This window comes from Tetrao urogallus (assembly GCF_951394365.1).
Source record: "Tetrao urogallus genome assembly, chromosome: 7".
Classification (NCBI taxonomy): domain Eukaryota; kingdom Metazoa; phylum Chordata; class Aves; order Galliformes; family Phasianidae; genus Tetrao; species Tetrao urogallus.
In genome coordinates this window covers 19,195,175-19,210,864 of record NC_136820.1, presented here as the reverse complement: position 1 = coordinate 19,210,864, position 15,690 = coordinate 19,195,175, and the positions used below count along the sequence as shown (strand labels likewise).

At 42.6% G+C, this 15,690-nt stretch overlaps 2 protein-coding genes across 2 annotated transcripts in view; one reads left to right on the top strand and one right to left on the bottom strand.

Annotated features, from left to right (window-relative positions):
• The window catches only part of TAX1BP1 (Tax1 binding protein 1), a gene marked incomplete at both ends in the record, with an annotated part of 47,214 nt that extends 36,350 nt beyond the window's left edge, over positions 1-10,864 (top strand). Inside the window, 4 exons of the mRNA XM_079538285.1 lie at positions 2,220-2,394; positions 2,743-2,891; positions 9,903-9,988; positions 10,663-10,864. Coding sequence (XP_079394411.1) covers positions 2,220-2,394; positions 2,743-2,891; positions 9,903-9,988; positions 10,663-10,864 — 612 coding nt within the window. The remainder of the gene's footprint in view (positions 1-2,219; positions 2,395-2,742; positions 2,892-9,902; positions 9,989-10,662) is intronic.
• A 3,946-nt stretch (positions 10,865-14,810) lies between these two features.
• Positions 14,811-15,690, bottom strand: part of JAZF1 (JAZF zinc finger 1) — a gene marked incomplete at both ends in the record, with an annotated part of 168,807 nt that continues 167,927 nt past the window's right edge. Inside the window, one exon of the mRNA XM_079538441.1 lies at positions 14,811-14,987. Within this exon, the coding sequence (XP_079394567.1) occupies positions 14,811-14,987 (177 nt within the window). The remainder of the gene's footprint in view (positions 14,988-15,690) is intronic.

Below are 15,690 nucleotides of genomic sequence, written 5' to 3'. Positions count from 1 at the left end.
GAGCTTATAAAACCTTGGAACTTTGTCTACCGAATTTATAGATATTTACATTACGAAGAAGAGTCAGAGTGCCTTGCTAGACTGGAATCATGTTTTAAAAGGTTCAGCACAGAATAGTAAACAGCTTTTCAATTTATGCTCCATTATCAGTGTTTGTTTATAAATGCCACCAAACACAGCATGCTAGAAATGTTCATTTGCTGTCTCTTCAAACCTATAAAATTACTTGGTTCCTATTTTATTTACATACTTACAGACTTTGATTTTGATTCGGTCTCTGCCCTGGTTGTCCAACTTCTGGCTAAGGCTTTCTTACAGCACCTTTTTACAGTCACTTTGATCTCCATTCTGTTTTAATCTTACGTGATGCTAAAATTGAAGTTTTAATGCCACTCCTTCTCATTCTAAACTGCTTCCATATTGTACGAGAAATTGATTTTAAAAAGGAAAGTCTTGATTTCAGTGATAATTAATTGTTCCTGCTTTGTATTCAGTAAAGGTTAATTATTTAGATTTTATATGCTCACTAAAATTTTAAGATGCAATCCTAACCATTTAACCTTGGCCACTTCAATCATCTACATAACATAGTCAGTAAATCTAATATAAATCAGCACATCAAGGTTAGTTTTATGTCATATCTACATGAGGAGATTTTTCTTGGAGGATGTTGCACAGAAAATGTGCTGTTGTGCATTGTAGTGTTTTCCAAAGTAACATAAAAGTAGTGAGAAGTATTGTGCTTACAGTAAGCTCTCTAACAAAAGGTAATTTTCTGGAAGCTGCCTTACTATTTGTAGACAGCGTTTTCCTCCTCCTTCCTCTCCTTCCTGTTTGAAAAAGGCTTTTATATTGCTGCTGTTGGAGTCTGAGCCTTCTGGGTCTGAAATCTCAGAGTGCTTACTTTTACTAATATATACTACATTATACTATATGTGTAATTTCCATCTTTCTTTCGTTTCAGTTTTTCTAGTTGCAGAGTAATTACTGAAACTTGAAGTTGCATTTTTTTTATCCTCTGGTATTTGGGCTAATGCTTGCTTGTCGTTGGGTTGCTCCTTCCAGTAACTGAGGCATTTCACTTCTTGTGTGGTCAAATATGTATCTGAAGTCTTAGGCTTAATTTCAGTTTGAAGTTTTTTGGGGAAGACATGCTTCTGTGTGAGAAGTTTGTGTTAACTTTGAAAGGAGAACCCAAAAACCAGTGCTTCAACAAAAGTGGGGAAAAAAAATATCTGGGAAACATCTGTTCTAAAAATCCTTGTTTTTATTTTTCTGACATCTCAGAATATTTGCTTGGTTCTGATCTGTAAGTGGTGTTTTTCCTCTGCTTATTCTTGACCTGTCAAACCCATTTTATTAAATGGAAGGAAGAGGGGATTTCCTTTGCAAGAATTACAGCCAATGGACTGGCCACACTTAAGTCACTTTAGCTACTGTCTTTTTACATATATATTGACTTGCAGTTTTAGTGGTATGTAATTCACATAAATCCTTTAGTGGTTCATAATAACTGTTATCTGTGTGGCTCATATGTAACAACTTATGTATATGCAATAAGGGTAACTCTAAGAAAGCTCTGTTGCACAAAAATAGTTCCAAGTTCTCTGCTGCTTTCTTTCCATGTGTGTGCATGTGAAAGATACTGAGTAAAAACTTGTTCTGACATTCTTTCATTTCCAATTGAAAGTGACAGCCTTGAGCTCTACTAAGTGAATATGAAGTTACACTTCATGTAGGTGAGCATTTTGCTCTCAGTTATCAGAGAGGATCCAGTGCAACACATTTGGTAGTTCCTAACACCTGCCACTTAAGGACTTGTAGGGAATTATATCCAGTAAATCCATATCTCCTTCACTTATTAAAATGATGCATTCTTAACTTCCCTAATTGCACATATTTGTCCCTGTTACTTCAACTCATCCTTTGCTACTTAATGGCTTTTTCTTTGTTCTGAGGATGCAGATTCTTCATGAAATATTTGGCAGCACTGTGTATGCAATTCATATTAACAGACAGCAGATCAGAAACATTCTTTAAAATATCTGTGTTTTCTTTGCTCAAATGTTACATTTGACATTAGGTCAAGATGAAATGAGAGTCTGAAGATGAGCGGATGTGGGGTTTTTTGTTCCAAATTTGAAAAGTTCATTTAAAAAAACTCATCTTTTGCGTAAACCTCTGTGGAGTAATTATGTTTTAAACTTTGTGTTGTTTAGGAACTTGGCAAGACAGCAGGAAATCAAGCTGGGAGGATGATGGAAGGACAGATTTCACAGCCGACACTACATTTTCGCAACCCATACTCAGAGGAGAATGGACCAGTTCCTGCAGTGCCAAGTAGACTACCAGTGCTGCAGTATGGAAACCCTTATGCAATTCAGGAAAGAAGAGGTAAGTGACTGTATGTACACAGATATAGATAGATATATTTTTTTTGCACGTATTTTCTCTCCCACAATTTCAAAAGCAGTGCTGCATTTGTTTGGTGTAGCTTAAGAACAGCCTCAGTACTGATGCACAGTGCTTTTATTTGTTGACTTTGTTAATGAGAATCATTAAATGCCTTCGTTTTGTTAGAGAATCATTAAGTTAAGCAAAATTTTACAGCCATCTTTTGAAAAAGTCAATTTCTGTTTTTTCATACCTTATCTAAAGCAAAAACATTTGAAAGCCTTGATCTAGGGTGCAAGGTGGCACGCCTGTAAGAAATTGAACGAGGATCAATTAATTTTTCTTCAGATGGAGCAGATGGTGCCTTTAATCCCGATGAGATCCAAAGACCGCCTGCTAGGACTTCCTTTTGGGAGCTGGAAGATGATGTTGTGTGTAGTCAGCCTTCACGCAATCTCAGTCGGCCTGATGGCTTAGAGGATCCTGAGGATAGCAATGTGAGTGATCTTCTACATTATCTTTAATTTTCCTTCTTTGTTATCTGTTATGTGTCATTTTCCTTGCTGTGATTACTACTGAGCGTTGGAGTTGCACATAGGTTTTCAGTATCGGATTTCAGTATGGGATTGATTTGTTTTTATTTGCTTCCTTGTTTGTAGGCAGGAAGTAGGGTTTTATTTGTTCTGATCCAACTTAAAGTGTTCTGATACCAGTAGTTTCAGTTAAATACTGAAAGAAAATGTCTGTAGTATCAGATATCTCATCCCTGCATATAAACCTATTCTTTTATTAATCTGCATTTGTTCCATTTTGATTTTTTAGCTGTTAAGCATATATTTGGAAGAGCTAATTGATGACTAAAGCTGATTAAACAGACGGTGACAGATTCTCACTGATGTCTTTTTCATGGCTTTGTATGTTTGAGGTGGAAACTGGTTAGCTTTGCTTTCTTAATCAGTTAACTTTCACACCATACCTCTATAAAACATAGTTATAGTAAATTGGCTTCTGTAAGAAGCTGGACCAGATGGCTTCATTTGAACAGGAGCAGACTTATTACCCTTTCCAATTCTAAGTATTCTTGCACCTTCAAAAATATTAAACAAGAAATACTCTTCTGCAAAGTATTTTGCTCTTTGCAAGTACAGTGGTATCATGACCTGTTTCTCATTTAGTCTACTTTGCCACATTTAATTGCTATTAACCTTTGCGGAAACCGATCAGTGTTCAGACAGGCATGATTTTAGCCCTGGTGCTCAGCACCTATAATGGAGAAAAATGTATTTCTGCCTCCTACCTTTTGCCCCCGGTGTCCATTACTGTGAATAATTAGAAAAACTGTCAGGACTCCTGCAGCCTGCTTGAGATCTCGAATGTGAGCTTAATACAGTTGCCCACCTTTTCTCCACATCCTGCATATTTAATCTGATCGTTCTTGACGTAGATACTACATGTGACAAGCTCTTCTCTCCTTTAGTCACCTGCTTCAGTTTAATTAGCAGGGTGTTCTTTCTGATCTATGTGCTTTGCCCTCTTGCAAACCCAAGAGAAACAGTGCTATAGTCTTGTGCTCATTTGCTGACACAGCTTAGATTTTCGTAATGAGATGGAATATAGCAGGCTTAAATAAAGTTCAGCTCGCAAAAAGGTGTCTCGAAATCAAGTAATTTACATCTTTATTTTTGACTTTCAAATGAGAATCAATTACTTGCTGCCAACCCCCCTATGTTAGGCTATAGGTGTAGAGTGTACAATTTGATATGGAAATAAGGAGTCTCAGAAATCTTTTATAGAGTTTGAATGTGGAACTTAGATATCAATAACCAGGGAAAGCATCCATTCATGTGGGTAATTCATTATGAAAGAGAGCTTGTTGTTTCTGCAGAGGAAACAGCAAATACAAGATGATAAATGTGAAGTTTAGTTTGTTTACTTTTTGTGCAGTTTGTTTTGAACGCATGTAATTCTGTGCATTCTAAACAAGATACAGAACTTCTTGTTGGAAGATGCATTCTTTTGGAAAGGAACCATTGGTGGTCTTGCTGCTGCATTGGAAGTGTTACCATTGTGTAGGCTTGTTGTCTTCCCCTACGTGCTCCTAAGCTGCACATTATATTAGGTTAAGAAATTGAGGGTATTGTACTCACTTTCACTACTTCATAGTTTGTTTTTGTAGTATCTGATGTATGATGGTGGAAATGTCTAAAATATTTGTGCAAGATGAGAGATCTTCTAGACCCTGGGCCAATACATACCTAGAAGAATGAAGTAGAGGCTGTCAGCACGCAGCTGTAAATGGACTTATCAACTGTGACTAAAATTGTTTCCTTCTGTTTGTAAAACAAGGTGGGAGAAGTGTGTGCTTGTGTAAGTAAAGCTTTGCCAGTTCGTTATCCAGAATGAAGAACCAAAATGGGACCTCATTTCCTATCATGTAACCCACCTCGCCTAAGGAATAGCTCAGCAAGCTGTGAGGCAGTCTGTCACCTGTGGTAGTTGCTGCTTACATTTCTGTGCAGTTGAGTAGCATTGTAAACGTGAATCTGGGTGGCAGAGGAGAAAGGCTGAATGTTTCTTCACAGATTTCTTCTGACAAGGGATTAGATAGTCACAGTGAGCTATAGGTCACGTCTCGGCAACTGTATTGCCTCGGGCCATTGCAGCAGTGATTTCTGAGAAGGATAAACTGGCCTGTTAGTCATCCCAGAAAAGCACATACGCTGATTTTGTGTGGAGTAGTTGGCTTGCCCCAAGAACCTGCCATCACCAAATTTCCATTTTGCTTATGCTCTGTGGTTGAACAAATTGTAATTACTTGGAGGAGGTACGTACAGGAGAGATCCATAATTTAAAACAAAAGTGTTTCTCTAAAACTCACACTTCAGTATGAGATGTGGACTTGATTACAGTTGGCAGTAAGCCCAGAATTTCTGTCCCAAGACTTAAAGAAGGCTGTTACTCACAGCAAACCTGTAGGGTGTGGGGCCTACGTTTGGCAGCCTGGTCAAGCTGTTTGTTGGGCTGAATTCAGAACAGTCTGTCTTTGAGCCCAAAAACCCCACTGTGCTTTCATCAGCCTGATCATAGCTGCCATTTACTGTCGCTGCCTGATAATAGACATGAAAAGGTGAGTTGGTGTCCGTGCAGATGTCTGCATACCTCCTGGAGACCAGGCTGCTTGCGGAGATGTAGAGGGTTTGATGTATGGTGCTTGTGCAGAGCTGAGTCACTGGAAGAAAATCGTGTGTGCCCTTCTTTGGTGGACAGAGCAGGGGAACCAGCAGTGTGGCTGTTCTTTGATTGCTTGAAGCTTGAGATGCTTTGCTTTGCTTTCTGTCCTGTGCTAATGTTCCCTGGAGCTTGGAGATGGAAACTGCGCAGCTCTGTGGGTTTTGTACTGCACCACAGGGCTGACTGCTGGCTTCTGCTGGGCACTCTCGGGCTTTTGATTGCAGTCATTAAAGCAGTAGGTGTTACACGAGACTAAAACGGTCAGAGTTGGTAATACTAGGTGAGTCGTGCTCGTGTTGGGCTGTTATGCCTACTTGCCCTTCTTCCTCCTTCAGTGGCAAACAAACTCCCTTGTTACCAAGCGTTATGGCGTGTAATTGTGTGGGTAAGCGTTGCGTGGTAATGCTGTATTTATCTTCATGATTCATACAGCCTGTTGAACTCACTGTGGCAGTTTTAAGAGTAAAAGTTACGATTCAGTGATAATAGTGAAGTTATGTTGTTAAAGGCAGCTCTTCACAATTCATTAACCTTGGTATCCAAATTTCTGGATTTGGAAGGCCTGGTATTTTTTTTTAAGCTGCATAACCGCAGGGCCAGCTCCTTGGTGCATCACATCAGCCTCTTGAATGAGGATGGAGGCTACGTATCAACCATGTCACATCACTGCCAGCTCTGCACAAGTCTTGGGGCTCCTGGTGTCCCTGGTTGCCTCTGGGGCAAAGCAGGCTGCCACTGGGCACAGGCTTAAGGCAGAGTCATGTCTCTCTTGGAGTATGAAGGATGAGCTTCTGCCCAGGTAAACTGGGGTGACTGAACTTAGGGCTTTGGGGGGGGTAAGCTGATGCCTGTTCTTAAAATACAGCGCTGACATAGCTGCCGTGGCCTGGCCTCCCAGCCTACGTAGGTAGCTGTGCTTGTAAAGCAACTTCAGGTAGCTTCCTCAGCAAGGCGTTAGGGCTTTCATGGGGTGGTTTGTTACTGTGGGAAAGTGGATGATTTTGAAAGTGCTTTTCAACCTGGCATAATTTATATGAATAAGGGCAGCATCACTGCTATGCTTGCAGACAGACTCTGTATCTTAGCAGATACCTCACCTGCCATGTCCAGTACTGTCACTTTGCATGGTGCGCAGGTCAGGAGCTATGGTAAGGAACACACAGGATGATTTTTGTCATTAATTGGTGGGGCCTTGGGACACGCCCCACAAAATCAATCTGACATGAAAAAAGCCTTTTCTAAACCATTATTAATTTAAGCTTGCTGGTTCTGAAGCAGTCTGTTCTTGCTGACACAGCTAACGTACATGGGTGGAGGGCAGTGGCAATCACAGTCATAGAATATCTGGAGTTGGAAGGAGCCTGTGAGGATTATTAATCCTAAATCACAGAATCATAGAATGGCCTGGGTTGCAAAGGACTGCAGTGGTCATGTAGTTTCAACCCCCCTGCTGTGTTCAGACCCAACTTACGCCAACCACCAGACCAGGCTGCCCAGAGCCACATCCAGCCTGGCCTTGAAAGTCTCCAGGGACGTGGCATCCACAGCCTCCTTGGGCAGCCTGTTCCAGTGCGTCATCAACGTGTGGCTCTACACAGGACCACCCAAAAATCAGACTGTATGACTGAGAGCCCACATGCTCCTTGAACTCTGGCAAGCTCAGTGCTGTGCCTGCTGCCCTGGGGAGCCTGCTGCTGTGCTCAGCTACCTTCTGGTGAAACCTTTTCCTGACACCCAACCTGCCCCGCCTCTGATGCAGCCCCATGCTGTTCTCTTGGTTCCTGTTGCGGTCACCAGAGACAGACTGCTTTCACTGGAGCACTGTACGGTACAAACATATTTCATTTGCTACTCAATATGTTTTTGTCCTTGACTAATGCACGAAGGCAGAGAGGCTTTATTTTGCAGCAGAGGAAACAAAAGTTTTTGTGGTAGTCTAACGTAGGTATGGAAAATGAATAAGTTCAGGGATGATCAGTTCTGCATTTTGTTACGGTTGAGCATCCGGGTCAGGGATTTCTTTGAGATCCAAAGACCTTCTCCAAAAGTTGTGCTTTGTTGTATGCCTCAGTAATTTTGAATGGAAATGTGTATCATCCTATCGGTCACATGGTTTTGGTTAACGCCCTCAATGCCCAGTAGCGTTCAGTACTGGTAAACCCTGATTCCTTATTCGAAGAACTGAGATGAATAACCCTTCATAAAGCAAACTGCCCATACTGCTGTCAGCGGGTCACTGTCTTAAACAGCGCGCACCTCAGAGGCTGGAGGCTGAAGAGCCCTTTCTGCACAGCAGGTCCTTGTCCAGCCAAATGCTGATAAGTGCTAACAAACTCTGCCTTCTGCTCGGGGAGCAGCTGAGTGAGCAGCAGCCAGAGATGATAAAGCCTTTTCTAGAGGACTTAAATGTTAATTAGACCTGCCTGTGTAATGAAACTTTCTTTCTTGAAAGATGCAGATTCATTTTCTCAGATAAGTCCTGGTAGGTGTGCAGGCTGCTGTTCAGCAACCTGTCCTGTTTTTGGCACCGTGTTAGCTGTAGTGTTGGTGTACTGGAGTGCTTGAAATACTTTTCCTCCTGTAACACATACATCCTACCTCTTCCGTGACAAAAGGAACAAATAATATTTTAAAACGCATGTGCCTTTTTTTACTGCAGGTGCAAAGCAAGTGAGTTAGACAGGAAAATTTGTTTGTTGCTAGCATCTGTCACAGCAAGCCCCACTAGCTGCCTAATGGAAATGTTAAATGGCTGAAGCCGAACAGCTGTTGTCAGGAGAAAAATACTGAGGGAACCTTCCTGTCCTGCCCTACTTCCAGTATTTCTTCCTAAGGACAAAGGATGTTGGCCTGGAAGGAAGTGAAATATGCTGGACTGTACCCCTGTTATCTGCATAAAACATACTGCATGGATATGGCCCCACTTCTGAAGGCCTAAACTAAATAATTGGCAATTCTCACATCTTTGAAATGAACAAGGCGATGATTTAGGAGCTGGAGTTGCAAAGCTCTTGCTGTATTCACCTGTTTTCCCACCTCAACATGGGTGGGTGCTGTGTTGTGTTACCTCATTGCAGAACAGAACCACAGTGCTGTGACGGGGAGCCTCAGAAGCAGTCCCTGTAGGGATTCCTCATCTTTCTGCTCAGCGTTTCCAGGGAGAAACACCTTTCTGTTCTTGTGAGCAGTGAGGGGCAGCAGCAATTTCTCTGGAGGCCGCCGGCCTTCCCAGCTTGATAGAAGCCTGAGTCCATCACAGAGTGGTCCTCAGCAGTAGCAGCCGTGTGTGCTGCCAGAGCTGGGCAGGGGACACGCCTGGCTGCTGGGGGCCGTGCAGAGCACTCGGAGCTGGCTGTCGGGAGGAGGCGTGGGCATCTGCATCAGTGGCCTCTGCCCTTCCTGGAATTTTAAATTGGTGGATTTTAAGAGCTTGCCTCGACAGTCTGTTGTGTGGAATTGATTTTTGAGCTGTAGCTCCCTCGTTGAAGCGCTATGACAGTCAGAAGCATGGTGCATCATTTGGGTGAGCACATGTTTTCTGTGCTGCCTTACCCCACAAACAGAGAGGACTGTATCAGTGGCAGGTTTGAGTAGCACAGCTTGTTGCTATACATGTGTGGTCAGATGGTGTCTGTTCAGCTTTTTCTGTTCATTAACTTCTTTTGTACACTGCATAAAACCTGTGCTGCTGAGATCAGAATCATAGAATTGCTCAGATTGGAAAAGACCTTCAAGATCATCAATTTCAACCTCAACCTAACCAAATCTACCCTAACTAACAGCCCTCTGCTCACTCATGTCCCTGAGCACCACATCCAGAGGTTTTTAAACACATCCAGGGATGGTGACTCAACCACCTCCCTGGGGAGCCTATTCCAGTGCTTGACAACCCTTTCTGTAAGAAAGTTTTTCCTGATATTTCCTAAATTTACCCTGGCACAACTTGAGGCCATTTCCCCTCGTTCTGTCATCAGTGAGAAGAGCCCAACCCTGCTCTCACTGTAATCACCTTTCAGGTACTGGAAGAAAGCAATAAGGTCTCCCCTCAGCCTCCTCTTCCCCAGACTGAACAGCCCCAGTTCCTTCAGTCTCTCCTTGCAGAGCATATTCTCCAAGCCCTTCGCAAGCCTTATTGCCTTTCTTTGGACCTGCTCCACCACCTCAGTGTCCTTTCTGTACTGAGCTTCAGTCACATTCTTTCTGGATAGCAAAGAGATGCATTTAGAAAAGTAACTCTCTTTATTGGGTATTGAAAATGCCACTGTTTTTTTTACCAGGATGATGACAACACTGTACCTTCTGCTCCTGATCCTCCGAGCCTCCTTCTGCATGAACGTGGGACGGGTTTTTGCTTTGATTCCAGGTAAACATTTATTTTTTTATTGGTTTTCAGTGGGATGGATAGGTTTCTGTAAAGCTAGAATCCTTTCCTTGGTTTGGAGGAGCGGGGATGGAAAGGGGAGGAGAAACGTCTTTAAGCATTTTCAGTTGGTGTTTGGTTTGCAGTTAACTACGAAGAGAAGTGCCTGGGTGGACTGTTTGTGTTATACCTGATTTTGACTGAACGTCAAATGTCATTTGGTAAATGAACGAATAACTTTTGGGTTTTCTTTCCCCCCTCTTTCCAACCCAATTGTGAACCTAAGTTTAGAGCTTTTATAAAGTGCTATGTTTGCTAAGAACAAGCATTTATGAGCAGAGAGAGTGGTTTCCCACGAAACCGCCTGGCCATTAAGGCAGCCAGTGGGTTTGTATTCAGTGGTAGCTGGAATCGTGTCAGAATGATGTAACTTCTAAAATGCCGAGTTGGTTCTTTTGGAATTCCTGTGTAAAGCTACATGGCTGCATCAAACACCTTCAGTCAGATGCTTTAATTAAGCGTGCAGTACCGCCCAGGTGCTGTCTGTCACACACAGCTTGGTAGCAAAGCTGGTGACATCGGTGGCAGCAGATCCTACTTCTGACTCCTGCTTTGCAATAACAGATTAAATGACTGTTTCCTGCTTTTTGTTTCTCCCTCTCCGCCTCCCGACGAAGCTTTGACGTGCACAAGAAATGCCCTCTTTGCGATGTGATGTTTCCACCCAACTACGATCAGAGCAAGTTTGAGGAGCACGTGGAGAGCCACTGGAAGGTGTGCCCCATGTGCAGTGAGCAGTTCCCGCCTGACTACAGCCAGCAGGGCTTCGAGAGGCACGTCCAGACGCACTTTGATCAGAATGTTTTAAACTTCGATTAAGTACTTCTGTTTTGCAGTGTAGCTTAAAGGTAAACTACTTTGAGTAGTCTACCGATGGAAAACAAATAGCACATCTTTCCTCTAACAGTGCAAATCTCTGAGTAAAGCTAGTGTACTCTAATGGGAGCCATGACAAGTCTGGCTGTGAGCTGCTATTTGGGTTATCTTCTCTCTACCTAACGTGATACTAAAACAAACAAACAAAAAACCCCTTGTTGTGTATGTAGTTATTTATTCCCCTACTTAGTGGCAGTTGTTAAGGGTGTGGGAATGACAGCCTCAGAAAAGAGCCCACCTTCATGCTGTTCTTCAGCTGTGTAGAAAACCACCAGAGCACCTATGGCTCTCTTCTCTGTGATATCTGAGGTGTGATTAAAATGTAATACACAGATGCTTCTCCTAATGGAGTCATGCACTCTCTTTCAGTATCAGTTAAATCAGAAATTGAAATAACAAAGCCGACAAAAGTAGAGGTTTCTAGAACCTTTCTGCAGTGTAGCTGTATGTACTGTGAGATTACATGCCGGCAACGGAAGCAAGGGTGAGTACTTCAGTTTTACACATAGAATGTTTGCCTTAAAGCATAACATACTTCATGTAACGTTATTCCTTAAGGCAGTATTTTTGAGTTCAAAGACAAGGCTGTGCTTAAATGCCTGGAAATGAATTGTTTAAGTCATTAACCATTATGTTGCAACTGCATTCAGTAGAAAACGTTATATTTTCACAACAGTGAATTGTGTTTGTTTTGGCTTTTAAAACCTTTTAACTTTATGTATTTCTTTCTAGTAAATATAAATGTGTGTATAGCTAAACATTTTATATTTACTTAACTGTATTAAGTAAAATTGCTATTCACTTGTTGTACAGTAGTCTTATTACATTAAAAGTAAAGCTACTCATGGACTCTGTGGTCCTGTTTTCCTGCTGCTTGTTTTGAAATAAAGCAGAGTTCAGGTATTGCATCATTCTGGCATGCGATGTTGATTCTGTTCTGTATGACAACGGAACTGCCGCTCAGAGAGAGGAATTAGAGGTTCAGAGTAACTCCTGTGCTGTGCAGTTACCTTCCATGAGCTTACGCAGTACTCAGGGCAGGGTTCAGTAGAGGCTGCATTGCTCCTTTGCATTCCCTTTTGTCTTTAAACTCGGGGATTCCTGTTGGCCTAAAGCAGAGCACAGACTGAAAGAATGATCTGTAATGTTTTAAGTAACTCAGTAGTGCACGGAAACAGAACAGATTGCAGAAGCCAAAACATTATAGTCATCATATCTGTAAAGATGGCTGAAGTCTCAGATGCTGGTATACCCCCCCCTAGGAAGGACAGCCTCCCAACTGCGTTGTGCCAAAGCACAACCCAGCCCTCTCAGTTTGGCTACTTAAAGGCTGTAGTGAGGGTGCACCACAGAGGCCAAATCTCTCTACTGAAACCTAACAATGGAGATTGCAACAGTTCCTCCTTCCGTTTCTGACAGCCCTTGTAAGGAAGGTTTTCATGTCCCAGCACAAAGAGGGCACCTTGGAGCATCCAGACTGACCTGGTGGGCTAAGCCCTGATGTCAAGTTGGAAGGAAACAACCTGTGCAATTCAGCATCCTTTGACAAGCTGAATCAAAATGCTCAGTTCTTCCTCCTGGCTGCAGCACTCCGTGTTTGTGTGGTGTGTGTGTGCGCTCTGAAGTTGCTGCAGGTGTTAAAGGAATGCAGCCTGACCATACCAAAGTAAAACGCACAGCTAAGACGGTATGCAGCCCCAGAGCTGAACTCTGTGTCAGTGATGAGCCAGGAGCAGTCGTTTTAGGTCAGAGGCAGTTTATTTTAAACGTGATTTGATTTACATTTATAAGCAGCTTTCTTGACAGGAATTTGTTAAGTTGCCTTCAGTTCTCAAACAAACCTCTGTCACTTTCAAACTTAAAGACTTTGTCCCCAACAAAACATATGAAAATATAATTTAAAGCACACTTTTTCACAGACACAGTACAATACATTCACTATACACAGTATAACAAAATAGTCCCATCTTTACCTGTTTAATAATACTGTCACAATGAATAGGTAAATAGAAACTGGAATTTCATTTTTATAGTTGAAAGGAATTTACATGCAACAATGACGTTTTACGACTGTTTAGCTGTTGGATTTACTTACCCAGCCTGTAGGTTCTTGCACTAGGAGCAGAGCCAGGACAGAGTTGTTGGCCACATCTGTTGCCAGAACTGCAGAAGGTAGGAAACGGCCACCTGGGGCCTTTGGTGCACCAGTAATTCTCATGTCTGGATCATCCTTAGAGCCCAGCTGACAGCACTGTGCAGTACAACTGCTGTCTCGTAGGGTTGGAAAAAGAGGCATTTCATTTAAATAGGGATGTCCTACATGTATCGGAGCAGGATGAGGCCCAGCCTTTCAGAGGGAGTTTTACTCAGCTGAAGAACAGGCAACTGTTACCCTCCAAACATTTTCCTTTAAAGCTTTGGAACGAAATAAAGGGAAGGCTTATTCCTCACACGTGAGCTTTCTTTTGCACTTAGGACAGGAAATAAAGCGAAGGCGATTGCTGTACTGAAAATTTTGCATTCCTCACCGTGTCAGAAATGTTTCAAGGTGTGGGTGCCCACTTGATGCAACTGGCCAGCTGCATTCCAGGAATAGCACTTGTGAGAGAAGAATGCTCAAGGCAGGATGGTAAGCAACAAATGTTCAGGTATGGCCCAGACACGGAGCTCTCTCATGTTGACTTCTAAGTCAATCTCTGACCACCTGCTGCAAGAAGCACTTAATCTTCAATAAGGCTCATATGTCACATTTTAGCAAAATTAATTGTAAAGCTAAACAGACACTTCCAAAGGGAACGCGGCGACTTACGATAAGAAGCAAAACATGTACAAAGAAAATCTGAAAATACAATGAAGGTGAGGGAGAGACGTTAGAAGCTCCCTTAGCACAAAGAACGGACCTCCTTAAACCATGCGCAGAATTCTTAATTTTTATTTGCAACCACAGGCAGACGCCAGTGCAGTAGTTGCAAGAATTGGCAACACATAAAACATTAAATCTGTTGGCAATAGAGAACTACAAAGTGCTTTAGAACTTCATCTGAGATGAAGATAATTCTTTCTCACACACACATAAATTTGCACTTAAGTATTTCCAAGCGTCTTTCTAAGAGATACTTCAGGGGTAACTACTGAGCTGGACTGGGATGTTGGTCCTCCGAAGTCTGATGGGCATGAACGTAATATGACATCTCGTACAAAAAAAAGCAGATTTCTAATACTAACGTGATTGTTTACTAGTTCAAATGGCAAAATTTTCAGCATTTCAAGAGGGGGGAAAAAAAAAAGTTTTGCAAGAGAATATAAAATACAGCAAGCACACCTTTTTATGTATGTTATTTAAGTATGAAAATATTTTTAGCATATTATGTTAAACATTCTTTCTTATTTATATTTTCGTTACCTAAAAGACTCGCTACTCCACTGGTAACTCCATATGTAAGGCATGTTAGCTATGGTTTGACAACGGTGGTCTCGTTTTGGTTTTGCACACACACTGACAGATGCATCGAGAATCTTCGTCACGTTACAATCTTGAAATGATGTCAGTGCCAAGCTTTCCTCCTCTTACTCCTATTCAACGCTGCCATACAACTGAATACGCCACACCCCCTCATTCTTTTGTTTTGGAGAAAAAAAAATGTTCTGAAGAATCTATAGCTTTTATAGCACCTTATCTCGAAGTAATGAAAATGGGTACGATGATTACATGTGCAAATGTACAAAATCATTAACTCTACAAAGATACATCATTCCAAAATTACAGAAAATTTTAAAGCATGCATTTAATCGTTTAAAGGGTTGCTGAATGCTTCCCCTGAAAAAGGTGGCTGTTCTCAAAATCAGCAACTGCTGGTGAGGATTTCTTGGCACATTTGTGACCAGCATGTTATTGCTGCATCTTCCTGATAATCTCAGCAGACACGGGGGGGTGGAAATTGATTGTGTGGTGCCGCAGGCCCTGAGCTGTCTTGTAACTCTTTCCGCAGCGACATTTGAAGGGTTTGCGTACGCGGATTTGTGTTCTGTGGCCGTTCTTGGCGTGGTACTTGATGCCATTCACATTCTGCGGGGGAGAAAGCAAAGCGTTAAGGGCCTGCTGCTCTGACAGCACCTCGCGACCTGTTAGAACACAGCACCCGCTCAACGCTACAGCACATGGAGTGTTGGGAACTCTCTCCAGGTGTTGGGCATATGTTGCGCTTCCGAGCTGGATGGGATAAGGAGGAGAGAATCTGTGCAGCTCTCATGTATCTGACCTGGCCAATCCTGCTACCTCCCCGTGCGCTGCAGTGTATGAAGATCTCATTAATTGGCTGTACTTAGAATTTCTTTGCTTTCTGACATTCTTCTTGCACAGCACTGAAATGTTTGACTCTGAGGGTCATTAACAAGATACAAGTTGGCAGAACGACTCCAGTCATGCTTCTCCAGAAAGTGGGAGCTTCACCCATAGGATTCATGTTCCACTCCGTGTCATTGTTTCTGGAGATGGCTGTGGGCACCAGACATCACACATCAACTTGTGACTGCTTGTGCACTGCCTCCGAAGAATTAACTGCAGGCAACAGAGAGGGAGTTGCACAGGGCACTGGAAGGTAGTTCAGAGAACAGGCTGCCCAGAGAGGCTGTGGATGCCCTGTCCCTGGAGGTGTTCAAGGCCAGGTTGGATGGGGCTCTGGGCAGCCTGGTCTAATATTAGATATGGAGGTTGGTGGCCCTGCATGCAGCAAGGGGTTGGAGCTTGATGATCCTTGAGGTCCCTTCCA